At 56.0% G+C, this 26,133-nt stretch overlaps 3 protein-coding genes across 10 annotated transcripts; 2 read left to right on the plus strand and 1 right to left on the minus strand.

Moving 5' to 3' along the window:
* The first annotated feature begins 807 nt into the window (after nucleotides 1–807).
* Nucleotides 808–2,959, plus strand: ska1 (spindle and kinetochore associated complex subunit 1). The gene is made up of 7 exons (XM_057051195.1): nucleotides 808–943; nucleotides 1,449–1,528; nucleotides 1,662–1,777; nucleotides 1,872–1,966; nucleotides 2,063–2,200; nucleotides 2,277–2,446; nucleotides 2,522–2,959. Exons 2-7 carry the CDS (start codon nucleotides 1,453–1,455, stop codon nucleotides 2,668–2,670), a joined length of 744 nt encoding a protein of 247 aa, XP_056907175.1. The 5' UTR covers nucleotides 808–943; nucleotides 1,449–1,452; the 3' UTR covers nucleotides 2,671–2,959.
* A 100-nt stretch (nucleotides 2,960–3,059) lies between these two features.
* Nucleotides 3,060–8,809, plus strand: LOC130535846 (kelch-like protein 25). 7 transcript variants are annotated; one of them, XR_008953216.1, is made up of 11 exons: nucleotides 3,060–3,223; nucleotides 4,325–4,544; nucleotides 4,621–4,972; nucleotides 5,064–5,153; nucleotides 5,230–5,393; nucleotides 5,465–5,609; nucleotides 5,686–5,882; nucleotides 5,948–6,053; nucleotides 6,215–6,358; nucleotides 6,428–6,905; nucleotides 8,669–8,809. XR_008953216.1 is itself a non-coding variant. In XM_057051194.1 (10 exons), exons 2-10 carry the CDS (start codon nucleotides 4,333–4,335, stop codon nucleotides 6,812–6,814), a joined length of 1,797 nt encoding a protein of 598 aa, XP_056907174.1. In that variant the 5' UTR covers nucleotides 3,060–3,223; nucleotides 4,325–4,332; the 3' UTR covers nucleotides 6,815–8,532. The 7 variants fall into 7 exon arrangements, 1 of the variants encoding a protein (XP_056907174.1); XR_008953211.1 differs by lacking the exon at nucleotides 8,669–8,809 and adding an exon at nucleotides 7,890–8,532 and having other exon boundaries at nucleotides 6,428–7,826; XR_008953212.1 differs by lacking the exon at nucleotides 8,669–8,809 and adding an exon at nucleotides 7,845–8,532 and having other exon boundaries at nucleotides 6,428–7,808.
* lrp5 (low density lipoprotein receptor-related protein 5) lies at nucleotides 8,619–25,961 on the minus strand. Of its 2 annotated transcripts, XM_057051191.1 has the most exons (28): nucleotides 25,715–25,960; nucleotides 23,403–23,603; nucleotides 23,115–23,331; nucleotides 22,581–22,649; nucleotides 22,376–22,504; nucleotides 21,951–22,147; nucleotides 21,735–21,866; nucleotides 19,521–19,609; nucleotides 18,962–19,269; nucleotides 18,708–18,879; nucleotides 16,383–16,599; nucleotides 16,154–16,307; nucleotides 15,806–15,941; nucleotides 15,486–15,730; nucleotides 15,212–15,396; nucleotides 14,992–15,140; nucleotides 14,735–14,912; nucleotides 14,407–14,603; nucleotides 12,859–13,064; nucleotides 12,572–12,762; nucleotides 12,280–12,489; nucleotides 12,073–12,198; nucleotides 11,761–11,997; nucleotides 11,145–11,255; nucleotides 10,839–11,072; nucleotides 10,628–10,770; nucleotides 9,812–9,909; nucleotides 8,619–9,738 (listed from the first exon to the last, which is right to left on the minus strand). In XM_057051191.1, exons 1-28 carry the CDS (start codon nucleotides 25,797–25,799, stop codon nucleotides 9,417–9,419), a joined length of 4,938 nt encoding a protein of 1,645 aa, XP_056907171.1. In that variant the 5' UTR covers nucleotides 25,800–25,960; the 3' UTR covers nucleotides 8,619–9,416. The 2 variants fall into 2 exon arrangements, with proteins under 2 accessions (XP_056907171.1, XP_056907170.1); XM_057051190.1 differs by having other exon boundaries at nucleotides 10,839–11,255; nucleotides 25,715–25,961.
* Between the last annotated feature and the right edge of the window lie 172 nt (nucleotides 25,962–26,133).

The raw sequence follows: 26,133 nt of genomic DNA on the forward strand, positions 1-26,133 counted from the left end.
AAGTAACTTGCACAGAAAAATATCCAACACACACTGGAAACCTTTATCTCTGTCTCCCTTGTTTGAAGCACCTGCGGCCATGGAAACGTATACTGGCTCACCCTTGGTAGGGTATAAACCATCCAAAATATCCCACACAGTCTCTGGTCAAAAGATCCAGTAATTGAATCTGCTTTTGTTCTTCCCAGTTCAATCTTCTCACAACTTTTGTGTCGTGAAACGAGGCACCATTGGACTAAACAATACAGTCCGAGTTTCACCGCACATGAGGCCTTGCTGGCTACAATTGTATCATTTTCTGCAGCCGATGTATTAAAGAGTGCGCCGATATTGCTAACACCTTTTGTGACCTTGGTCTTCTTGTGCATTTAGAGTTCGGTCATTTTCACCTCTGTGACCAATCAAAGATTGTTGATGTCATAAAGTGCAGAAGGCTTTCTCTAAGTCGCTGCCGACAACATTAACAAAATCATTTTATCAATGTAATCATAATTTTTGGAAATATTATGTACAGAAAACTGAGAAAAATGCTCTCTTGTCATTTTTTTTAAATGAAAGCTCTCCCAAATATTTTGAAGATCTCAAATCTTAATGTATGAGAACTACATGTAGCACCACCATGAGTGGTTTTTTTTTTTGTTTCTGTTAATTTATTTAGGTGATTTATGACTGAAATTTCTAATTGAGTCGTGTTATGGGTTTTTTTTGTGTGTAATTTGTATTGTGATATCAATGAATAAAGTTTTTTAGAAACAACTTCCGGTTTTGTGAGTGACGTAATAGGCGCCAGCCAATCGGCTGTCAGAATTTAAATCCTGTGTGGCCGCGAAATTTACCGGAAGAGCTCCAGCCTCCGGCTGAAGATCCTTCAGTTCTTTGCATTTTTTATATTCTTTTTAAATCTTTAAATTTAACGGTTTCTACAGAAAAACACCAAAGTCTGGTAAGTTAAGAAGAAACGCCTCTATGTTAATTAATTTATTACTTTTCATTGTTCTTCTCCTGACGCAAATAGTCGAAATATTTCCTGTCATAATATCGTCATAGCAAATCTAACTCTTGATGAATTAGTTTCTACAAATCTCGTTTTTTGGGCAGTTAGAAGCACCAGAGCTGTCTAAACAACAGAAATGCATCAACTTACATGATGTTGAATTACTGTCATTTGCAAGTTTAAAGTCAATTTATTCTCATCTAAAACCTAAACTTGTTTTATAATGAGAGGAATTCCAATGCACGTCTAAAATACCATATGAATAAACACTGGTATCATGGTAAATAAATGTATATATATAGTTTTGTAGACCTATTTACATTTTCTTAGGTTGCTCTGCTTAAATGTCTTTTCAGGGAATCCGACCTTTAACATTAATGTTGGCAGGGAGTGACTGGAGGTAACGATCTGGACAGATGAACATGGTGACCCATGATTTTATTGTGTCTTTCAGCAAAATGAACGACCTGGAGGGAGTCAGCACTCACATTCATGACAAGATCTCATCTTTACAACATTTACTGGACCTGTCAGGTGGGACGTGGTTCTGGGTCCTCCAGGACCCTCTTCAGGGCTCTGGCAGAGCTGGGAGGAACGAGGTTAAATCAGGGTCTGACAGTGCCAGAAAGAACCTACTTTAACGGGGTGTCCTTCTATGTCTGTCCAGATTTGCCTCAAAATAAACTGAAGAAACTTGGACAGGAGGTGTGTGCCCTCGGCCGGCTTCTGGAAGAGTTGGAGACCTGCGTTGGTCAACAGAAGGAGCAACTACACCAGCTGAAGGTCAATGTGGGGGCCTGTAGTTGAGGGGGCTGGGGAAGGTATCACCAGAGTCCTCACAGAGACAGAAGTACAAATGGGTCTGTGTGTGTTTCAGGATCTAGAAGCCACGTTCCAGAAGTATCTGGAGGACCTCCAGCATATGAATGACCACATCCCAGCACACATGCCCGGGAGCCAACCCCCAGCAAGGTGAAGTATCGGTTCCTTGTTCCATCCTGCTCACCCTTCTGCCGTTCTCTTCCCCCGTCCCTCGTCTGCACTGATGTCTGTCAAATGTTGCCTCAGTGACGGCGAGCCCACGGCCCATCGGAACGACGCACGAGAGCTTCAACCGTCCGAGGTGGACCAGGGCAAAAAGCCGGACAGAAGCTTCGTGAGAGAGATGGAGTTTGTGACGGTTCCGGAGTTCGAGAGCATCCCTCAGTAAGGATGGACTCGGACGCGGCTGCAGTGTGAGCAGAGGGGCCGGAGGGGTTGACGGTGTGTTTGTGTGGCTCAGGTACATGAAAGGACGCGTCACGTATGACCAGCTGAACGCCGCCGTGCAGCACATGAACACGGCGGTGAAGGCCAAGTACAGGATCCTCCACCAGCCGCTCAAAGGGCTCAACAATCACTCCCGCAAGCTGCACGCGCGCTTCAAGGAGCAGGAGACCAAAGCTACCAAAGGTACCTCTGCCTCCACGTCTCTGGGCCACGGCGCCGGCGCGACGTCCCGGGTGACCTGCTGATTTCTCCTTTCAGGGCAGTATTTTGTGGTGGAAGACGACGTCCGGGAGCTGGCGCAGGTCAAGGTGGACAAACGGTTCCAGGGCATTTTGAACATGCTGCGCCACTGCCAGCGCCTGCGCGAGCTCCGTGGGGGCGGGCTCACCCGCTACGTCCTGCTGTGACCCCTGTGGGGGGGAAATAAACTCTGCCTTTGACATAATCCTCCAGGAACCACTTCCAGATCAGACTTTGGATCATTCATTGGGTGGGAGGGGTCTGACGCTCCTTTAAACGTCAGCATTGGTCCCAGAATAGGGTCCTTTATGGGTTTGGCGGTTGATGTGGAAACATTTAACTTTCCAACGCCAGTTTGGTGCCAGTCGGGACGAGGGGACTTTTAGAAACGCGGTTTTAAAACAAGTTGCTCCATTAGTGTACGTGCTAATCAATAAAGTTCAGCGAACCCACACAGTCCCGCCTCCTTTCTCTGATTGGATGTGAGGCCGGACCAAGATCACGTCCGCTGCCCTGATTGGTCGGAAAGACGTCACTCAGGTCTGACTCGAAGCTCATTGGTCAGCGGAGCCCCGCACGCTTGGAGGGGGAGTTGGGAAAGCAGCAGGGACGGCAAAACATTAAAGATTTATCAGACAAATATGATATTTTTGTCATCGCCGAACTCTGGTCTGTACATGGGGCGGATGGTATAAGTGTTCTCCCACGAAGCTTATTCATGTAAGTAACGCGGCGTTTCTCTTTGTGTTCGGCCCGATTGTGTCGCATTCAGACGGAATCCAACTATTGTTTGATCAGTGAAACACAACTCTGCTCAAACGCGCCGACAATCATCGATATTTCATGTGCGTGCACAGCAGAGGCCGTTTTACAGGCTGTTGCCACTCACCTTTGGTCCGTTTGGTGGGAAAAAAGCCCCTAAACCATCGCCAACTCTGAAGTTGTGTAGCGGCGCTAGCTGCACCGTGTAACGAGTAGTTACAATGGAACGGAGGAATCGATTACTTTTCGATCTAAGGACAGGATCTAGTCGCTTCCGTCACGGTGCTGGTTAAACTACAGGAATGCGATCGCTCATGGGTCGCTGCCAGGTCCCGGGTCGTTAAACCACAAGTTTGAGCCGGTGATTGGCTGCAGGCTAACCAGGTTAAGCTAATTCCAAAATGATCCCAACAGCCTTTATCTGGGGGTTTAAACGCCCATTTGTCCATTATGTAACAGAGATGATCAATTATTTATGGCCGCTCCACCGGTCTTAGTGCCCCACCTGGTAATTACACCCTTATTACACCATAAAGGACCAGCTGGATGATTACAACCCCACAGGATTCACATCCCAGAATATTGTTGAGGGTGTGTGTGTGTGTGTGTGGTGTGTGTGTGTGTGCGCGCGCGCTACCATCACACCCAGCTGTAATGTGCTGGATCATCTCGGGGCCTTCTGGATCCCCTCTCCTGGATCCTTTTCCAGCAGGATCTCCTGGTTTGGTGGTTCTGGTCCCCCCAGGGTGGTACCTCAGATAGTGGCTCTGACATTAGACCTCCAGCCTCCGTCTGGTCTGAGGGTGCTGGACGTGGACCTGAACCACTCTATGCTCGATGCCCGGCAGGAAGAAGGTGTTTATCTGGCAGATCTCCCAGGATCTTCCAAACATCTGGGCCGTTTCCATCCTTTAGTCACCATGTGACCAGACAGGTCCAGATGAGGTCTCTGTTGATCCCGGTGGACCCCCGGGAGGCTGATGTCCCCCAGCCTTCGTGGTTCTGTGTGTGTGGCTCGTTGGGCGGTCTCTGATTGATTGGGATGTCCTTGTTGCCCAGTGGAGCAGATGTCAGCTGACGCCCTGGAGGTGCCGACCATGTCTGTGACGCTTCACGAGAACCGGAAATCCCGCGCCAGCCTGGGGTCCCTGAACGTCTCTCTGTTCCACAAGCCTTCCCATCCCGACGCCGTCCTGACGCACCTGAACGGGATGAGGAAGCAGCGCATGCTGACCGACGTGACCCTGTGGGCAGGAGAGCGCTCCTTCCCGTGCCACAGGTAACACCCGCGCCCTCCCTCGGGAAGCGGCGAGCGCTGTGCCGGCGTGACCTGGACCCGTGCTTGCGTCCCGCAGGGCCGTGCTGGCGGCGTGCAGCCATTACTTCGAAGCCATGTTCAGCGGAGGCCTGCGCGAAAGCCTGGACAGCGACGTGAACTTCCGGGACAGCATTCACCCCGAGGTCCTGGAGCTCCTGCTGGACTTTGCCTATTCTTCCCGAGTCATCATAAGCGAAGAGAACGCCGAGTCGCTGCTGGAGGCGGGCGACATGCTGCAGTTCCACGACGTCCGGGACGCGGCGGCGGAGTTCCTGGAGAGCCACCTGAACCCGTGCAACTGCCTGGGGATGATGCTGCTGTCGGACGCTCACCAGTGCAAGCGGCTGTACGAGCTCTCCTGGAGGATGTGTCTGCTCCACTACCAGACGGTACCTTCACGCACCTGCTGCCTGACCCCACCTGACCTCAGGTGCGTCCACCTGGTCGGCCGGCTGACCTCCGCGTCTCTCTGTCCCTTAGCTGAAGGACACGGAGGACTTCTACTACCTGTCCAAGGAGAAGCTGCTGGAGCTGATTGCGAGCGATGAGCTGGAGATCGAAGACGAACAGGTGAGTTCTGCCGTCCCAGGTGCTCCAGGGGGGGCAGCAGGAACGCGCTGACCCCCCCCCCCCCCGGTTGCTGCAGGTGGTGTTCGGATCTGTGATGCGGTGGCTCCGCTACGACCTGGAGGCCCGACGTCACCACCTGCCCGAGCTGCTGAGGGGGACCCGGTTGGCCCTGCTGCCCTCGGAATTTCTGCTGAAGGTCGTCGCCTGTGAGGAGCTTGTGATGGCCGACAGGAGGAGCAGGTACGCTGGTGGGGGGGTCGGCGGGGGGGGGCGGAGGTGCTGACGACTGCTCACGAGCGGCTCCTCTGCAGGTCCGCCGTGGAAGAGGCGGTGCAGTGTAAGAAGATCCTCCAGAACGACGGCGTGGTGACCAGCGCCTGCGCGCGGCCACGGAAGGCTGGACACACGCTGCTCATCCTGGGGGGGCAGACCTTCATGTGTGACAAGATCTACCAGGTAAGCGCGCACGCTCCCGCCGGCGCCAGTCGGAGGAACCTCAGCCTCCAGCCTGGGGGGGTCCGTCTCTGTTCAGGTGGACCACAAGGCCAAGGAGATCATCCGTAAGGCGGACCTGCCCAGCCCCCGGAAGGAGTTCAGCGCCTGCGCCATCGGCTGCAAGGTCTACGTGACGGGGGGGCGGGGGTCGGAGAACGGCGTCTCCAAGGACGTGTGGGTCTACGACGCCGTCCACGAGGAGTGGTCCAAAGGGGCGCCCATGCTGATCGCCAGGTGAGTCCCGCCGCGTCGCTTCTGCCGTGCGTCCAGCCGTCATGACCCGTCCACGCCGTCGGCAGGTTCGGCCACGGGTCGGCGGAGCTGGAGAACAGCCTGTACGTGGTCGGGGGTCACACGGCCATCGCCGGGGTGTTTCCTGCGTCTCCGTCCGTCTCCCTCAAACAGGTGAGCGTATTCAAACAGGCCACGCCCTCTCTGATGGCCACGCCCTCCCCGATGGCCACGCCCTCTCTGATGGCCACGCCCTCCCCGATGGCCACGCCCTCTCTGATGGCCACGCCCTCTCTGATGGCCACGCCCTCTCCGATGGCATTTCTGCGTTGCAGGTGGAGCGCTACGACCCCTTCGGGAACAAGTGGTTCATGATGGCGCCTCTCCGGGACGGCGTCAGCAACGCCGCCGTGGTCAGCGCCAAACTCAAGCTCTTCGTCTTCGGGGGCACCAACATCCACCGCGACAAGGCGTCCAAGGTGGGTGCTCGCCGTGCTCGTCCGGCGTGTGTCCGGCAGCGCCGCCTGACCCGCTGACCTCCGCCGTAGGTGCAGAGCTACGACCCCGCCTGCAACCGCTGGGACTTCGCCGCCGAGTGTCCGCAGCCGTGGCGATACACCGCCGCCGCCGTCCTGGGCAGCCAGATCTTCATCATGGGCGGCGACACCGAGTTCACGGCGGCGTCCGCGTACCGCTTCGACTGCGACACCAACCAGTGGACTCGGGTGGGCGACATGACGTCCAAGAGGATGAGCTGCCACGCCGTGGCGTCGGGCAACAAGCTGTACGTGGTGGGCGGGTACTTCGGGACGCAGCGCTGTAAAACGCTGGACTGCTACGACCCCATCACGGACAGCTGGAACTCCATCACCACGGTGCCGTACTCCCTGATCCCCACCGCCTTCGTCAGCACGTGGAAACACGTCCCGGCGTGACGCCGCGGACGGCGGCGGCGGACGGCGACCACGAGCACACGAAGCGGGCGGAGGCGGAAACTCGCCACCGCGTCTGGAAACTGACGGCGGCGTGAGTGTCGGCCCGTTTTAGCTGTACATATTTAACCATCTGCACAGGAAATGGTTCCAGGCTCCAGCTGAAGGTCCGGTGCGCGACCCAGGTCCACCGGACCAGGATCAAAGGTTCCGAGTCCGTTACCGTGGCAACACACCCAGCGACGCCGAGCCTGAAGTTCTGCTGAAGCACAGCTGCACCGGGGAACCGCTTTTGACTTTTTATGCTCAAGCTAAAATTGACGTTCTGATTCCAAAATTGCCCCCCCCCCCCAGATGATCCAAATCCCTCTGATCCCGCTCATCACTGGATCATCTCCAGCTGCGTGGCTGCTTGTTGGAGCAGGTCGGCACCATCAGCATCCCACAGGTGATACGCTGATCTAGAGGGATCCTGGAGTCCAAGAACCGGACGTGAGAGAGAAACACTGAGACCAGTTTTGGATTCTGCACCCAAAAGAGTCAAAAACAGCCGCCAGACCCAACTGAATAAAAACTGAGTTCCCCAGAGTTATCAGACCCAATGTTCTACCGTTCTCTGGTTCCTGTGGTTCCCCTGGTTCCTGTGGTTCCTCTGGTCCCCCTGGTTCCTGTGGTTCCCCTGGTTCCTGTGGTTCCTCTGGTCCCCCTGGTTCCTGTGGTTCCCCTGGTTCCTCTGGTTCCTGTGGTTCCTCTGGTCCCCCTGGTTCCTGTGGTTCCCCTGGTTCCTGTGGTTCCTCTGGTCCCCCTGGTTCCTGTGGTTCCCCTGGTTCCTGTGGTTCCTTTGGTCCCCCTGGTTCCTGTGGTTTCCCTGGTTCCTGGGGTCCCCCTGGTTCCTGTGCTTCCTGGGGTCCCCCTGGTTCCTGTGGTTCCCCTGATTCCTGTGGTTCCCCTGGTTCCTGGGGTTCCCCTGGTTCCTCAGGTTCCCCTGGTTCCTGTGGTTCCCCTGGTTCCCCTGGTTCCTGGGGTTCCTCAGGTTCCCCTGGTTCCTGGGGTTCCCCAGGTTCCTGTGGTTCCCCAGGTTCCCCTGGTTCCTGTGGTTCCCCTGGTTCCTGGGGTTCCCCTGGTTCCTGGGGTTCCCCTGGTTGGTGGATGAGCAGCTGCCTTTGTTTCAATCATCTCTCACCTCTCGGTCCCGTTCCTGCTCATTAGGAGGATCAAGGCTTGTTTTCACCTGTTGCCATGGTGACTCGTTGGCGTCCCATTGATGAGGCCTCTTCGGTCCTCGTGCACAAGCTTCACTCAGGTTAACTTAGACTCAGAGGTGATTGAACGAAGCGTTTGAACCTGTTCAACCGAGCTGACCTGTAGGTCCTGGGTGTGAACACTAGGGGGCAGAATTGGACAGCAATAAAGTGTCGAAATCAGACTAAACTTCTGGGTGGAGTCAGAATAAATATAGGCTAAATGTAGCGCATGTGCCCATCCTAAAGACCTGCTGGCCGTGCACGTGCTGTGGAGGTGGCTACAGCGTGCACGTGCCTCTATGTATTCAGACTAAAGCGGAGGTTCGGTTGTCTTGGCTGCATGTAAACACACTTCTGTTCTGGTTCCGGCGGCGAGTCCTCGTTTTTATGGAATCTGTTGTATTTTTTTAAATTTGGAGTTTTTCTTTTATTGTTGGATTGTCGGAATAAACGATTCTTAATAAATGGAACGGCCGATTTTCTGTCCTTCGTTCTCCTTCGGAGGCGTCCGTTGACCTCGAGGTGACCTCTGACCTCGCCTGGCGGTAAAAACAAGCGGGCTCACTTTTGAGGAGTATTTTATAAAACCAATGTACATTTTCTTGTTATACAGGCGGAACAGGTGAGCGGCGGAATCATCAGTACATCTGGACATTAGCAGCAAACACACCTGGTCGACACGAGGATACGAGCAGATTACTGGAGGTTCGTGTTCATCGAAAAGCTTCACTTCATCACAGACGCGGCGCCGGCGAGCGGCGGCACGGGCGCCGGCGAGCGGCGGCACGGGCGCCGGCGAGCAGCGGCACGGGCGCCGGCGTTTGCTATAAAAAAAGGTCCGTTTGGAAATACGAGCGACAGACTAGGAAGGAACATAAAAGATTAATGTCATGCTTTGATCTTGGCTCTACTCGTCCGTCCAATCACATTTCTACAGTTTCACTCGTTCATCTACAGGCGTCTCGTCACTCCTCCACGTGCGCGCGCTCGCACGTGCGCGCTTCCCTTTTTCACATCAGCATTTGTATTCATATTTGCACGCTTGGCGCTGATCTGGGAGCAGCTCTGCGTCTCGTAGCTTCAGGGTAGTGGCCCGAGTCCCAGGAAGACCGCCGGGGGCGGGATGAGGTATCACAGGAGCTTTGATGGGGCGGCGGATCAAAGAGGACGAGATGAAAGGAGGGCGTGAGGCCTTCAGCCCCGCGTCAGAGGGTTCCCGCTGATGGTCCTCCTGGGAGACCGTGAGGCCACCTGGAATGATGACGTGGACCACGGTCCAAGCTCCGGTCCAGGATCCAGGTGTGGGGGACAGGAAGTGGGTGGGTCCTGATGCGTCCTCTTTCACGTCGGCCCGCGGGAGGTCACGAGGAGTCGGTGCAGGGTGACGGCGGAGGGGGGCACAGGTGGAAGTAGGAGCGCTCCGTGGAGGGAGAAGGGGGGCAACTCTCCTCCGCTGACAGGTACTGGGAGCGGGGGGTGGGGGGCGGAGGGTAGGGGTCAGAGTCTGAGTTCAGGTCCACGTAGTACTTGTGTTTGCCCAGGCTGCCGTGGCCCGAAGCCCTCCAGCGGCGCCCCGAGGAGGCCAGCGCGCCGGGCGGGTGGTGGGGGGTGTAGTCACTGTCACAGACGTCGGTGCTGCAGGGCGTGGTGGGCGGGGCCGCCCCGCGACCCGGGTGGTAGGCTCTGGGGGGAGGAGGCGCGGCGTTAGCGGGTGCACGTGCGGACAGGAAGTGGGCCGACGGTGCGAGTGTGTCACCTGTAGGACCGGGTGGAGGACGGGCTGTTGGAGGAGTAGAAGACCTCGGTGTTGTAGAGGGAGCGGTCGGTCGCTGGAGACGGGGGCGGGTTCAGCATCTGGAAAACAGGTTCATGCAGTGGAAAAGGTCGGGCGGCTTAACTGGGAGGGTGGAAACAACCAGGTTTGGATCCCAGCCAGGGGGCAACTACGGGGACCAGGTCGGGACGCCCGTCTGAGGTCCAGTTTAGATCTGGACTCAGAACATGGACTTAATAAAACACCCACAGGAAGAACTGATGAGCATGTTGGACCAGTGGGCTAACTACCAACCTACCTGTGAGCTAACTACCAACCTACCTGTGGGCTAACTACCAACTTACCTGTGGGCTAACTACCAACCTACCTGTGGGCTAACTACCAACCTACCTGTGGGCTAACTACCAACTTACCTGTGGGCTAACTACCAACCTACCTGTGGGCTAACTACCAACCTACCTGTGGGCTAACTACCAACTTACCTGTGGGCTAACTACCAACCTACCTGTGGGCTAACTACCAACCTACCTGTGGGCTAACTACCAACTTACCTGTGGCTAACTACCAACCTACCTGTGGGCTAACTACCAACCACCACCGTCTCTGCTGGTTAAGTCAATTATTCTCTGACCTATTTCAATCTGACATTGTGTCCTGTAGGTCGGCTCTGCTCCACCCAGACCTAGACCTACAGCCAGAGCCAGACCTAGACCTAGACCCAGACCCAGACCCAGAGCCAGACCCAGACCCAGACCTAGAGCCAGACCCCCAGCTGCTGTGCTGGTCCCCTGAGCCTACCTGTGGGTAGAAGGCTCCTTTGGTGGAAGAGGAGCTGCTGGACGAGGCTCCGGTCACATGGTTCCTGTCGTAGAGCGGCGCCCCGCTGCTGCTGCTGCCCATCAGGCTGATGGAGCTCATCATGGACTTCCCACAGGAAATACCTGCACAGGTCAGGTCAGGGGTCACCGTCAGGGCTCAGGCCCGCCAGCGGCGGCGGCGGTGACCTCACCTTGAAAGGTTCCTCGCTGGGAGCCGCTGGGGGCGATGAAGTTGAGCGGCACGTGTGGCGTCCCGCTGATGTACTCGTGGGGGAAGCTCCCACTCTGGCCTTTGTAGCAGCGACACACCACCCGCTGGCAGAAGAAATACGCCCCCCCGATGACGAAGACCAGCAGGATGATGGCAATGACGGAGACGATGGCGTTGGGGCCGCTGCCGGCGCCGTGGCCCGGCGGGTCGGCGTCTAAGAACCAGAGAAGAAGAAGATGGAGAAGCGAGCGCGTGGAAAGGGGCCGGCGCAGGACGATGCGTTTACCACAGGACAGCTCGTCCGACCCGTCAGAACAGTCCGAGTAGGTGTCACACTGCTGCTTCTTGGAAATGCACTGGTTGTCACCACAGCGGAACTGGTTGGGGGGGCAGATGGCTGGGGGGGGGCAACAACATTCAAACGTTTAGTTCCTCGGTGGCAGCAACACAAGGTTCCTGAGGTTCCCCCGAGCTCGACGGCCGGGAGAGGAACCTGGAAACACTGGAAAGCATCACACACACCTGCGCAGAGCTGAGATGACCTTTGACCCCCCCAGTGTAAAAGCAGAGAGGTGCAGTGCTGCCGCGCACCACAAGGGGGCAGCAAAGCATCTGTTCAATCTTTAAAAGTCTAGTTTGTATTCATCAAACAGACGCCATCATGGTGTGTTGTGGTGTGTGTGTGTGTGTGTGTGTGTGTGTGTGTGTGTGTGTGTGTGTGTGTGTGTGTGAAGGCGCTATCTTTGGGAAATGGTGCCAGTAAAGCTGGAACCGGACAGATGGGAGCTCTGGTCGGACTGGAGGAACTCAAACATCAGTTTCCTGGGAACACTGTTGGCACGTGACAAAGCAAAAGGATGGAACCGTGGCGCTGGCGGCGTGCTAATGGCGCCCAAACCTACTCTGACAGTCGCGCTCGTCCGACTGATCCGCACAGTCGTGCTCGCCGTTGCAGCGCCTGTGGGCGTCGATGCAGCCGCCTCTGTCGCACTTGAACTGCAGCGGCGAGCACACGGGGCAGTTTTCCTCGTCGCTGCTGTCGGCGCATTCGGTGAATCCGTCGCAGCGCCACGCCAGAGGAATGCAGTCGATCTCGCCCGTGGTGCACGTGAACTGCTCGGTGGAGCAGGTGGGCGGTTCTGAGGGACGGGGGGAGGAGCCGTGAGGAGGTGGACCGTGGTGACTCACACACACACACACACACACACACTCACCTCCGCACTGCAGCAGGTCCTGCAGTAGCACCAGGTGGACGGGACAGGAGCAGCGAGGCGTGCCGTCAAGTTTCGCGATGCAGATGTGAGAACAGCCTCCGTTGTCACGGAAACAAGGGTGATTTTCTGGAAGAGACACGAGGGGCGTAAACGGGACCGTCGGAGCGACTGACAGGTGCGTCCAGAGGACGGGTGCGTCTCCTGTACCCAGGTGCTGCCGAGCCACCGACTCCGCGGCGTGGATGGACGTCAGGGACGCCAACCGCCCCTGAATGCGGGTCCGTCCGTCTCCGGTCAGCTTGTCCACCCGTTCGATTATCTGCTGCTGCCGATCGATCCAGTACAGGTGGTCGCCCAGAACCGTCAGGCCCGCCGGCTGCAGGATGCTGGAGTCCTGGAGGACGATGCGATTGGCTCCTGGGGAAGGGGGGGGAGGGGCCAACAGGTGACCAACAAGTGATCTGAACCCTGGGGTTAAGGTCAACAGGTCGTTTCTCACCCGTCAGGTCGCTGCTCTCGATGCGCTTCAGATCAGAATCGACCCAGAAGAGCTTCCCTGCTGCGGTGTCCAGCGCCAGAGCCACGGGTCGGAACAGCCCGGTGGCAAACAGACACTCCCTCTCGGTTCCGTCCAAACTGGCCGCTTCGATCTTGGCCGAGCGCTCCTGTATGGTGGTGAAGTACATGTACCTGCAGGGGAGACCCGTCCCAGACGTGAGGACCAGCAGGACCACGCGTGGTTCCCCTGGAGCCCTCACTGGGCCGGACCCATCAACATCAACTCACCCTTTCTCCGCACTGACCACGATGGCCCTCGGCTTGTTGGCGTCGTCCTTCAAGACCACGCCCACGTGTTGTCCGCTCATCTTCTGGATGTTGATGGTGTTGGTGGTCTCGCAGGTCCAGTAAATGTGGCGGCTGTAGGGATCCAGGCTCAGGTCGTGAATCTGGCCGTCCGCCGACTGGCTGTTGGCGTTCACGGTCACGGACGACTGGACACCGAGAGAGCGAGAGACGTTAGGAGTCGGCGTGGCCACGCCCACACGGGCGCCATCACGCAGCCATACAGGAAATGGAGGCACTCGGCACAAAGGATCATGGGTAATGTAGGAACAGCTGGAGGAGGAGATGAAGCCGCCCTGTGGGGAGCCGGTGGAGACACGCGAACCAGCCCTCCTCTCTGTGAGCTGGTGGTCCAGAGTGGGGCGGGTGACCCCCAACATGGACCTGTGGGTCACCCCTGATGGCTGTGTGTGGAAACTGGAGTGGGTCCATGTTTCCCCGTCACTGTGGTGCAGTACTGGGAGGTCTGGAACAGCTGACCCCCCCCCAGACACTGTCCCGTGGCTGTTACGTCTTTTTCAGGACGCTCACAACCTCTGACCTGCTGGGGTTGGGTCAGCAGGACGGTCCTGGGTGGGAGGACGGTCCTGGGTCAGCAGGACGGTCCTGGGTGGGAGGACGGTCCTGGGTGGGAGGACGGTCCTGGGTGGGAGGATGGTCCTGGGTCAGCAGGACGGTCCTGGGTGGGAGGACGGTCCTGGGTGGGAGGACGGTCCTGGGTGGAGGATGGTCCTGGGTCAGCAGGACGGTCCTGGGTGGGAGGACGGTCCTGGGTGGGAGGACGGTCCTGGGTGGGAGGACGGTCCTGGGTCGGGAGGACGGTCCTGGGTCGGCAGGACAGTCCTGGGTGGGAGGATGGTCCTGGGTCAGCAGGACGGTCCTGGGTGGGAGGACGGTCCTGGGTGGGAGGACGGTCCTGGTCAGCAGGACGGTCCTGGGTGGGAGGACGGTCCTGGGTGGGGGGAGCTGCTGCCAGAGCCGAGGCCCTGGAGGTTCCCCGGAGCTTTTGTTCCTCCTTTACGTGGCCTCCTTTATGGCCCGCTTGACCTCCGTCCTCCCCCCCTTCTTTTCTTCTCTGGAGCCGGTGGAAAAAGCTTCTTTTCCTTGTTAAGTGTTTGTTTCAGCTCCTTTGGGACTCAGGAACTCTTGTCTCTGTTTATTTGGAGGTTTTCTCTCCGTGCAGAGGGAGGTGTTCCAGCAGACGCCATCTGGACCGCTGCAGCAACGTCCCCGGAGGCCAGTAAGCTGGTCCGGTGGGTGGTTTCTGCCGGTGCTGAGTCCTTTGTCGGGTTTTAATGATTTTGTCTGCATTCCTGACAGAGGAAGAGAAGCAGCTCCCTACAGCTGGAGTCTTTAGAACCTCAGCAGAACCTCAGCAGAACCTCAGCAGAACCCTCCTCCATGATGCTCCCGTGTCCAGAGAGCAGAGCTTTAATCTCCCCCCCCCACACACGTGTCCTCATCACATCAAAGCAAATGAAAGCCCCTCACCGTGGTTCCGTCATCGCTCGCCCTGCGGATGTTCTGCCGCCCGTCGAGCCAGTAAACCAGCCGATCCACCGGGTCGTAGCTGACCGCACGGACGTTCCGTAGAACGTGGATGGGAAGGATGATGTCAGGACTCGGGTCTCCCGGGACCATCCTGCTGATGCCGGACTTCTGACTAAAGAGGAGGAAGCTGGTGGGAGCTGTGGACGGGAGGAGATACAGGTGGATGACAATGAACTCAATAAACACGACAATGCCAACGGTAATGTGACATCACCGCCCCTGTGGCGGCGGGGTTAGCATGCTAGCATGCTAGCACGCCTGTACTCACCGCTGCAGTTCTGCCCGTCAGAGTCCAGCGTGTAGTGGGAGGCGCAGCAGCACTGGGCTCCAGCAGGGGTCGCCAGACACAGGTGAGCGCAGTTGCCGTTGTTGAGCGAGCACGTGTTCCCGCCCTCCTGACGGGACGAGTGGAAGACCAGGATGTCCAACATGAGCTCCAGCTGGCCCTGCGCGGGGACACGGGAATGTTTCACTGCCTGCTTCTTGGCTGAGACCGACGCACCTCTGTCACCGCTTGTGGCGCACCTGCAGCACCACGGTGCGGTTGAGCCCCGTGCGCTTGTCCGCTCGCTCGATGCTGCGCAGGTTAAAGTCCGTCCAGTAAATAAAGTCCTGGTACTGAGTCAGACCGAAGGGGTGGGACAGCTCTTCCACGATGGTCTGCCGCTGAAGACCTGCAGCATAAATGACAACACACGTCCTGATCCGGGTCCCTCACAGGCGCCGCCCGGGCTGCGGTCCAAACCTTGCATGTTGGTGCTCTCAATCATGCTGGTGTCCAGGTCTGTCCAGTAGAGACGATGAGCCACGTAGTCGATGGTCAGACCGTTGGCCCGGCCCACTTCGTCCACCAGGGTGGTCGTGGTCTTCCCGTCCATGTACGCCCGGGCGATGCGGGGCCGCCCGCCCCACTCTGTCCAGTACATGTAACTGGGGAGACGAAAGAAGCCAAACGGTTCTGAAGAACGTCAGCCTGCACCCTGGATGTCACACGTGGTTACATTAGTTTCAGTTCTCACCCGCTGGCTGGATCCAGCGCCAGGGAACGGGGATTGTCCAGTGAGCGTAGGTTGTCCAGGTCCTTACAGACCAGAACCTGTCTGTACCGGCCGTCCAGGCGGGCCACCTCAATGCGGTTCGTGCCGGTATCAGCCCAGTAGATGTTCCGACCCATCCAGTCCACGGCCATGCCTTCCGGATAGTCCAGCCCGTATTCGATGACATGTTCGACGGCGCTTCCGTTCATGTACGCTCTGGTGATGGTCTGGAGGAGCAAAGACATCAGACAGGTGACGCACACACCTGACCCCAACAAGACCCGAAGCTCGGTCCGCTTTACCTTCGCTTGTATGTCGGTCCAGTAAATTCTCCTTTCTGACACGTCGAAGTCCAGAGCGGAGACTTCTTTGACTCCCGTCAGAGGGATAGCCACATCGTTGCCATGGGTACCTAAAGAGATGCTCCTGATGCTGTCCCTGAGGAACCAACAGAGGACGACTGTCAGACGTAACACCGCCACCGGCTGAACTGGGTCCGGAATCCCACTGGGATCGGATCCAGGAGGGAGTGTGGCAGCCAGAGCGAGCGCTGGTACCGCTCAGGAGACGCAGCCCCACTCACAACCTCTCAGACGTTGTGGTTCTGTTGGCGTCTGTCACCTGACTCGGGTCAGGTGACTCGGCCGTACCTGTTGGTGAAGAGCAGGAAGGCCTCGGGAACCACGCAGGTGTGCAGGTCCGACAGCAGCTCCATTCCCATGGGACAGGCACACCGGACCGCCCGCTGACACCAGAAGCACAAGTGGCTGCAGCCGCCGTTGTTGAGGGCGCAGTCGTTCGTACCTGCGGATGGGGGGGGACCGGTTACAGGTGTGTGGGAGGACGCGTCGCCATGGAAACAGCAGCCCTCCTCCTCACCGTGGGTCTCCGTCACGTTGGTGGCCTTCAGACCCATCAGGTCTGGCAGCTGGTCGATGATGGTTTCCCGGGCGGCGGTGACTTTGTGGACCCTCTCGATGCTGCGCATCTGCCAGTCGGTCCAGTAGATGAAGTCGCCCAGCAGGGTGAAGCCGAACAGGTGCGGCAGGTTGTCGTCCAGCAGCGTCTGTCTGTTGGTGCCGTCCACGTCGATCACCTGAGCTCAGAACCATCAACAGGGGGGAGAAGCCGCCGGTTAGCTTTACGGCTCCCGACCGGCAAACTCTCGGCCTCCGGAACAGAAAATCCAGATTTACATGAAGACCAAAGAGTCACGTGGCCCAAGTCTCCTCCTTTCATCTTCTCTAGCGTAGCACAACTGGAAGGCCGCTCACTGAGGTGGAACCCTGAGGTCCAACAGAGGCTCCCAACCCTCCACCAAAACCTCTTCATTTATCAGCGTGACGTGATTAGACATGGTCGTCATGGTGAAAGGATCCTCTGCCCTCGCCTCCTCTGTCCTTTCACTGACTTTTTCAGGGAGAATGACGTATAGAGGCGGTGATTTTTCACTCTTTCTTTACGCGAGGACAAAGGGACACAAAGACAAACGGAACAAAAGTCCCAGTGGAGCCAATGAGGAATCTGTCAGTTCCATCATTCCACGGGAGGAGCTGTGGAAAACAGAGCTGGCTTTGATGTTTCCATCCAAAAGGAGCTTACGTGGCAGAACATTAAAGTTGCCATTGAACCCTTTGGTTGCATCTGTTCGCTTCGCCCAACCTCATCGAACCCAACGTGTAGCTTCTGGGGAACGGCCGCGTCTGGTCGCCCCACCAGACCAGACCAGACCAGACCAGACCAGACCAGACGGCCAGCGCTCCTCAGCACATCTGAGTCCACCACGTCTCCCGGACGCCACCCAACACACCTAATTAAGGTTCTTCAGGAGGTGGTGAGGAACAGCCTGTCCGAGATGCTTCAGCCAGGCTTTAGAGCTCATCGCAGCACAGAAACAGCACTTATTAAAGTTACTAATGATCTTCTTAGAGCTTCGGGTCATGGACCGGTTCCTATGCTGGTTCTGCTGGACCTCAGTGCTGCTGGAACATGTGATTGAAGGGAGAGCGCCAGACTGGTTCAGACGGACACGGATAGATGACGTCTCCTCCTCCCGTAACAGGTCAGTCATAGAGTTCCACAAGGTTCTGGACTTGGCCCGGTCCGCTTTACTTTGTCCTGATGTTAATGTGGAACATGTGCTCACAGCTATGCTGACGACACTCTGCTTTATTTATCCTTGAAACAGAACAGTCAAACTCCAGGCTGGTCTCCAGCCCCTTTGGCCCAAAAGCAACAGTCTAAACCTGCAAACTATTGGTGTCTGAGGACCGGGCCAGCAGAAGAAACACCAATTAGACCAGAACCTGGGGGCGGGAGGGCGGGAGGTGGAGGAACCAAACAGCGGCCGAGCAGAAAACACCACTTCTCCTGGATTCACTCGTGAAAACGCAACGGCGGCGAGATTTTGAGCTGACGGAGCTTCTTGGCTCCTGTTGCTTTGATGAACCGGTTCTGACGCCAAACCTGACGTCTGCTGCCCGCACAGTCATCAAGACGCCCAAATGATTCTTTCAGAACCCTCCAAGAGGTTGGATCTGGAGTTCTGACAGGAATTGGCCAGAGAGGTCACATGACTCATGTGTTACCCATGAGACTGCTCCAGTTCCCTCCTGGAGGAGCTGATAGCAGCAGATCGTCCCAGTGGACCGCTCGACACTGGTTTATTGTGGTTCCAGAACCTTTACCAGTAGAACGGGGGGCTGTGGAACCAACTTCCTGCCCAGGTGCAGGAGGAGGATGATGAACACCTTCCTCAGTGAGTCTGTAGGTACAGTCGTTATGCTAATCGCTAATGCTAATAGTTAGAAGGGGAGCCTCGGGTGCTGGGGCACAGACACCTGATCACCTGACTGGTTTCTGTCAGCTGATTGGCTGCATCGTCACCCAGTAAAGCTCAGTTAAAGTTTGGTTCATAGCTTTTAAACACATTATTCAGTTCCTGTAGTTTTGTGCTTCTCTCTCCCTCCTGCTGACTCCATGGCTGCACGCTGACCTCTGACCCCACCCACAGTTCAGGGACCCGTATTTACAGCCCCCCCCACCCCCATATGGGTCTGGTCCCGTCATAGTTGACTAGACCTGAATCTTGTCCAGGAACGGCAGATTTAGGGGCAACATATAGTGAAATGCGCCATATAAATATCAACAAGCTGTAAATCACAGATAACACGGTTCTGATCTGGGCCCACTGGGCCCACGTACCTCTATCTTGTCAGTTTTAGCGTCCCCCCAGTACAGTTTCCCAGTTGAATAGTCCAGCGCCAGTCCATTGGGCCAGCCCAGATAGCTGTCGACCAGGACGACCCGATCCGTTCCATCCAGGTTCGCCCGCTCGATCTTTGGCTGCTGTCCCCAGTCGGTCCAGTACATGTAACTGGACCACAGAGACCAGGAGGTGGCGGTTAAATGTTCTGACCGCCGTCAGACAGGAAGTGCCTCCGCGCGCCGACACCTACCCGTTCACAGGGTCCAGCACGATGGCTCTGGGCTCGTCGATGTTCTCGGAAATCAGAATCTTTCGCGAGGTTCCGTTCAGCCTGGTGACCTCGATGCGGTCGGTCCCGGTGTCGGTCCAGTACAGGTTCCTGGCCACCCAGTCCACGGCGATGCCATCGGGGTGTTTGAGCTCGGTGGCGACGAGCATCGCCGACGTGTTTCCGTCGATGTGGGCTCGGCGGATGGCTTTGATCTCATCGTCCGTCCAGTAGACGAAACCCTCCACCGGGTCGTAGTCGATGGCGATGGCGTGGCGGATGTCATCCACCTGTCAGGCACAGTGGCACCATCAACCGGGTCAGCGGGATTACCACATGCTAAACCACGCCCACCTGTGACTACCCCAGCACACACACACACACACACACACACACACACGCACACGTCTGGTGCGCACATACATGCATAAACATGCGTAAAGCTGCTCACACACTCCACTGGAGACTGACATTTGGATAACAACTGTAGTGATGAGTGTGTGTGTGTGTGTGTGTGGTGTGTGTGTGTGTGTGTGTTCACCATCAGCACGATGTCGCTGAAGTCAGGGAGGTCAAGTGAGATCTTCCTCAGGTCAGTCCGGCGGGCCAGCAGAAGAACCTGCTCTGCTCCTGAAACCCAACCGCCACATGCTGATTAACGTAAACATTTGGGGAACGACTCAGACTCGCTGACGTTCCAGACGGGACACAACAGGACCAGAACCGAGGCCGGCCCGACCTCGCGGCGACCCCGCGGTGACCCCACGGTGACCCGGCCACCGCAGCGCTAACGTGAGCTGACGCAGCTGCTTTTGGTTCCGTTTCTGGAGAATTCGCCGCAGTTTCCTGCTTGCGAAACGTTCCGTCGTGTACGGGAATTATAGAAAAGAGAAGTGCTGGACGGGCCCGTGCGTTCCAACGCTCCCTACAAGAGGAACCGGGGTCAGCTCCTGAACGTGCCCCACGAGCATCTGCCGAGTCAGGCCCAGATTAGGTGTTGTAATCTGGTGGTTCCCCTCATCCGTCAAGTGTCTTCACATCCTGACGGAGCTCCGTTGCTCACGCAGCAGAACCTCTCAGGAACCTCCTCAGATGACCCGAGGTCCACACGCACTGTCCCTGACCTTCGGTCCAGACACCTCGGATGAGTCTCTATTAAACGTGCAGAACACCAAATTGACTCAGGAACATTTTCACTAAAACGAGATCAAAGCTTTGGATCCAGATCTGCGTCCAACACATCTGTGGGCTGAAGGTGGGGATGGAGACAGCTGCACGCCAGAGACGTCAAAACCACCATAATGTGTCCAGTCCAGATGTGTCCAACTGACACATGAGGACTGTCCACAGCCTCCGTAACTAAAGGTGTCCAAACGGAGTCACCGTAGGAGACAGGAAGTCCTCAGGTCTCCTGATGATGTCCACCTACATGTATGTCTCTCCACCATCTGTCCAGAACAGGCCTGTTACAGCTACTTTAATGATAACAAGGTTCAGTGTTCTCAGTTCTACAGTCATGATGAAGACAGGGAACGTCTCTCAGGAACATCTGGAGCCTTTATAAATAAAGCTGGAGTCCATCAGGGTGAGCGCTGAAGTTATTGTGGACAAGATAAAAGAGTGAAGGAGAGACCATAAAAGACCTTCACCGTCAGTCAGTCTCATCACATGACTTCATTCTGACACACACACACACACCCACACACACACACACACACACAGTTGCCAGCGCAGGAACAAAAGCCTTCAATTTATCCAGCCAAGCAAAGCAAATCAGAAGACACAGACAGATATTTGTATCTTTGTGAGGACCCTCATTAACATAATCTATTCGGCAGCACTGACCTCCAGTCAGTGTTGGTCTAAACAGACGCTGCACCGTCCTGAATTGAGGAGCACAAAGACTCACTGCAAAATAAATAGGGGACCCACTTGTCTTCGCCCCCACCAGCACGGTGAATTATTTGCCTTTTTTGTTTGCTTGTACTGACTTTGACATGAAAAGACATAAATAAAATGTATTCAGCTATTTAGGTTTAAGAGCAAAATAACAAAATTACCAGAATCTTTCTAAAAATGGACCGTCGCTTTAATAGACCTCTGTCCTGCTTAACTTAAAGATGCACTATGATGTGATCGTGCATGAGTTTGGCACGTTGTTAGCATCCCCCCCTCAGCTCCGCTAGCTTCCTGCCCACTGAAAGAACTGTGAACAAGTCCGGTCTGTGGAGACAAAACGGGCCGTAAATGTCACAAAAACACCAGGGGGACAGGCTGTCCACCAAAACACAACAGACCGCGTTCCAGCCAGTCACTGACAACATAGAGGGGGGTGGGGCGGGGCTAATGCAGGTATGAATGTTCTCACTGAACATTTGGAGTTAGCCATGTTAGCCACGTTAGCGTAGCGGACTTTTGTTTCTAAATACGGGACGATGCCGTTTTTCAAGGGGCGGTTGGCAACAGCGACACACGTTCCATCAACTTCTCTGACTTTGGTCAAACACGCTGGGCCGTTACGCGTAAACTCGCCACCAGGGGGCAGCTCTGGCAGCCCTGCGGGCGAGCTAACGGATCGCTGCGAGCCAATTCTGCTGCACTTGGATTTTCCTGTGGGGCTAGAGGACATCGTAAATCTCCCCGTGGGAGCTAACGCTAGCAACTGAAACCCATTTTAACCCACCAGTCAAACATTACAGGTACCGTGCGGAGGTGTAGCTGTGGTCGTGTGGATGTGGATGCTAGTGCGCCGTACCTGGCTTGCAGGTCTTCCCGTCTGGCTTTAACTGGACTCCCGTGGGGCAGGCGCAGCTGTAGAAGGGCTCGACCGGAGAGAGCAGACACAGATGGCTGCAGTTGCCGTTGTTATCTCCGCAGGGGGTTTGAACTGCAGGTGCACCAATAAAAGAGGAGACATGATTAGCCTTCGTTCCTCCAGGCGTGGGCTGAACCGGCCGCTGGGCTCACGTACGGTAGGGCTGTCGGGAAGGATCCAGGACCTGGATGTCCATGGGGGAGAAGATTCCACTGAGAATCTCACGGATGTTGTCTCCTTTCTGCTTGTTACAGGCGTGGATGGAGCGGGTCTGCCAGTCGGTCCAGTACAAGGTCTCCCCAGACAGCGTTAGAGCAAAGGGGTGGGTCAGGATGCCCTCCACCACCGCCTCCCTGCAGGGACACCCACAGTCTCACGCCAACAGCCTCAGAAAACATCTTCCTGCAAGTCTCGGGTTCCTTCTAAGAGCCTCCTGTGAGCCGTGCTCCACCCAGAGAACCGGTGCACGTTGGGCCAAACCACACCATGATCAGAAGACCAGAAGTTTTGGGTTGCCGTGGCAGCAGGCCTAGGCATCATTCCTCGTTACACTGAAGCGAGATGGGACCGGAGCTGCGTACCGTGCTGAGCCGTCCAGGTTGGCTCTGTGGATGAAGCTGAGTTTGGCGTCCGCCCAGTAAAGCTTGTGCTCCAGCAGGTCAATCGTCAGCCCGTTGGGCCAGTAGATGTTCTGGTTCACCAGAACCTTCCTGTGAGACACAGACCCGTGCATGTAAACCATCTGCTGCTGCGCTCACCTTTAGCCGCCGCCGCCGCCCACCGTACCTGTTGCTGCCATCCATACCGGCGCTCTCTATCCTGGGCTTCTCCCCCCAGTCGGTCCAGTACATGTACCTGGAGGGAAGGTATGGACTCACCTGAAGACATGGTTCTGGTTCTGCTGACAGCTAGCATCTATCTACAAGATTCAACCATCACAGAAGAGGAGCCACGGTAACCGTGACGATCCACAACTAATACTGTCCGGTCCCTGCAGCTTCTAACAACCAGGATCTGGGGACTGGTACCGATACCACGTTCAGAGTGTTCCATCATGAGGTGTCGATGTTCTCTGTCTGTAAGTTTGGTGTTCCCTTCAAAAGTTGTTCTGGAGAACGTTCCCTGTTGTTGGGAAGCTAGAGAACGGCCCTGGCGCTAGCTTAGTAGCGACGCTGGGATCTGCCGGTCGTTTCTTTCCACCTCGCGTACACGTTCCCATAGGTTGGTGGTGGTCATGTGACGCAGGGGTACCTACGGGGAGGGGCAGGTAACCGCCTCCACGCACCCGTTATGCGTGTGTGTGGCGTGTGTGTGAGTTACCGCTGAGCCGGGTTGAGAGCAAGAGCACGCGGCTGGTCCAAATCCATCCAGAAGAGGACTTTCCTGGATGTGCCGTCCAGGTTGGACACTTCGATCCGATTGGTTTCGGAGTCTGTCCAGTAAAGCTTTTTACCCAACCAGTCACAGGCCAGTCCATCGGCACTGGCCAGGCCCGATACCACCACAGTCTGGCCCGTTCCCAGAGCGTCTGTCAGAGCTGGGAAAGGCAGAGGGAGAGTGTGAGGGCGGATCCCAGATGAAGGCCACGCTCCGGATGTCAGCACCTACAGTTGGACGACAGGTTCCAGTAGGTCTGCTTGATGGCCTCCTCACTCACGTCTGTCCAAAATATTATTCCTTCTGCGTACAGGAAGTCGACGGCTGCCGCGTCAACCAGGTCGCTGACCACCACGGCCGACTCGCCGCGAGCGCCTTCTGCATCCACCAGCCGGACGTCGCGCCGGTTGGCAAAGAGAAGGAGAGGCAAGGCTGCAAGGAAAGAAGGATTTAAGGGTTACGTGGACCGGACAGCTCCACCCCCCAGGTACTGCCCCGCCCACTCCAGGAGGGTGGACCGGACAGCTCCACCCCCCAGGTACTGCCCCACCCACTCCAGGAGGGTGGACCGGACAGCTCCAGCCTCCAGCAAGGTGGACCGGACAGCTCCACCCTCCAGGTACTGCCCCCCCCACTCCAGGAGGGGGACCGGACAGCTCCACCCTCCAGGTACTGCCCCGCCCACTCCAGGAGGGTGGACCGGACAGCTCCACCCCCTAGGTACTGCCCCGCCCACTCTCCAGGAGGTGGACCGACAGCTCCACAGAGTGTTCGGTCAAGGTCCCTTCCCACAAATCCACCTCGGAGGGAGCAACAATTGCTCCGGGTGTTCCTGTGAAAGTTCTACCGAGGAACCTTCTCAGATCCGAGTTGATTGAGTCAATAAACTTAATAAGCAAGGTTTATCCCATAATTCCACATTCATCAGACTGGTTACACTGGGACAGAGAGGTTAACAGACTGGTTACACTGGGATAGAGAGGTTAACAGACTGGTTGTACTGGGACAGAGAGGTTAACAGACTGGTTACACTGGGATAGAGAGGTTAAGCGACTGGTTACACTGGGATAGAGAGGTTAACAGACTGGTTATACTGGGATAGAGAGGTTAAGCGACTGGTAACTGGGACAGAGAGGTTAACAGACTGGTTACACTGGGATAGAGAGGTAAGCGACTGGTTATACTGGGATAGAGAGGTAAACAGACTGGTTACACTGGGACAGAGAGGTAAACAGACTGGTTACACTGGGACAGAGAGGTTAACAGACTGGTTATACTGGGACAGAGAGGTAAACAGACTGGTTATACTGGGACAGAGAGGTTAACAGACTGGTTACACTGGGACAGAGAGGTTAACAGACTGGTTACACTGGGACAGAGAGGTTAAGCGACTGGTTATACTGGGACAGAGAGGTTAACAGACTGGTTACACTGGGATAGAGGTTAAGCGACTGGTTATACTGGGACAGAGAGGTTAACAGACTGGTTACACTGGGACAGAGAGGTTAACAGACTGGTTACACTGGGATAGAGAGGTTAAGCGACTGGTTATACTGGGACAGAGAGTTAACAGAGGTTACACTGGGACAGAGAGGTAAACAGACTGGTTAACTGGGACAGAGAGGTTAACAGACTGGTTACACTGGGACAGAGGTTAACAGACTGGTTACACTGGGACAGAGAGGTAAACAGGAGGGTTATACTGGGACAGAGAGGTAAACAGACTGGTTACACTGGGACAGAGAGGTAACAGACTGGTTACACTGGGACAGAGAGGTAAACAGGAGGGTATACTGGGACAGAGAGGTTAACAGACTGGTCACACTGGGACAGAGAGGTTAACAGACTGGTTACACTGGGACAGAGAGGTAAACAGACTGGTGTTAAATGTTAATTCCACCTTTCGTTCCAGGTTACATCCACTGTAAATGAAGCCGTTCTATTTTGTTAACAGACTGGTTTTACTGGGACACGCTGGTTAACATCCATCTAAACCGGAATGACCCATAAATGAAGGTTAGAGGTTGATTGGAGTTAATATTTAATTAGATCATATTTAACTCAACAACAACAGGATTTAGGCTCCGCCCCCCCGGACACCCACGAGCCGAGGGAAGTTTACCACAAACCCGTCTTTCCCTTGCGGACTGTTGCTGGCTGCTTTGTTGCGGAGCGGCCGAACCAAAGAACCGTTGAGTCCATTCCGAATGTTCCGTCCGAGAGGATGTTCGGAAGCGACAAGTTTAAAGTTGACACCCGACACCGAGCAGGAGCGCCTGAAGTGTGGAGGCCTGAGATCTTCGAGGAGTCTCCTCAAAGTTGCTCGTCCTGCCCCAAAACCAGCCCGCAACTAACTCACGCAACTAAACTAACAGCAACCGTTGCCAGCCGCCGGGCAACTTCAACAGTGAGGTTTAAAAATTAAATAAAAAGTTCAATCCGAGGTGGATGAAGAGCTACGCGGTCCAGGGGCAGACGCGAGCCCCCCCAGAGTTTCTGGTTCTGGTGGTTCCGAGGGTCGTTCCTCTGGAAAATCTACTTACCGTGAGCCGCCGACAGCAGGACCAGCAGCTGGACCAGCAGCAGCGCGGAGCCCATGTCCCGGGTCCTACACACGCAGCCCCGCATCCATGCTCACCGCTGGAGAACTTGACGGAACCACCCTGGCCCAAAAATCCCACCCGAGTCCTTGTGGAACCGCGCGCGTGCGTCCGCTGCTCTTACACATTTACGTTGAGGCGCGCGCCGCTTTATGCTTCGGACCGTCGAGCTCGCGCACACAGAAGAGGGCAGGCGGGCGGCGGTGACGTCACCGCACAACCAGCCGTTCTTGTGTTTATCTTCCATTTTAGAGGCGGATCGGTTGGAAGTTCTGGGTCTGACCGTTGACCAGAGACCCGGAGTCACCGACCCGACCCCGAACTTACCAAAAACCGCCTCAGACTGGACTTTACGAGAACAC

Source organism: Takifugu flavidus, chromosome 13 (genome assembly GCF_003711565.1).
Source record: "Takifugu flavidus isolate HTHZ2018 chromosome 13, ASM371156v2, whole genome shotgun sequence".
NCBI classification, from domain to species: Eukaryota; Metazoa; Chordata; class Actinopteri; order Tetraodontiformes; family Tetraodontidae; genus Takifugu; species Takifugu flavidus.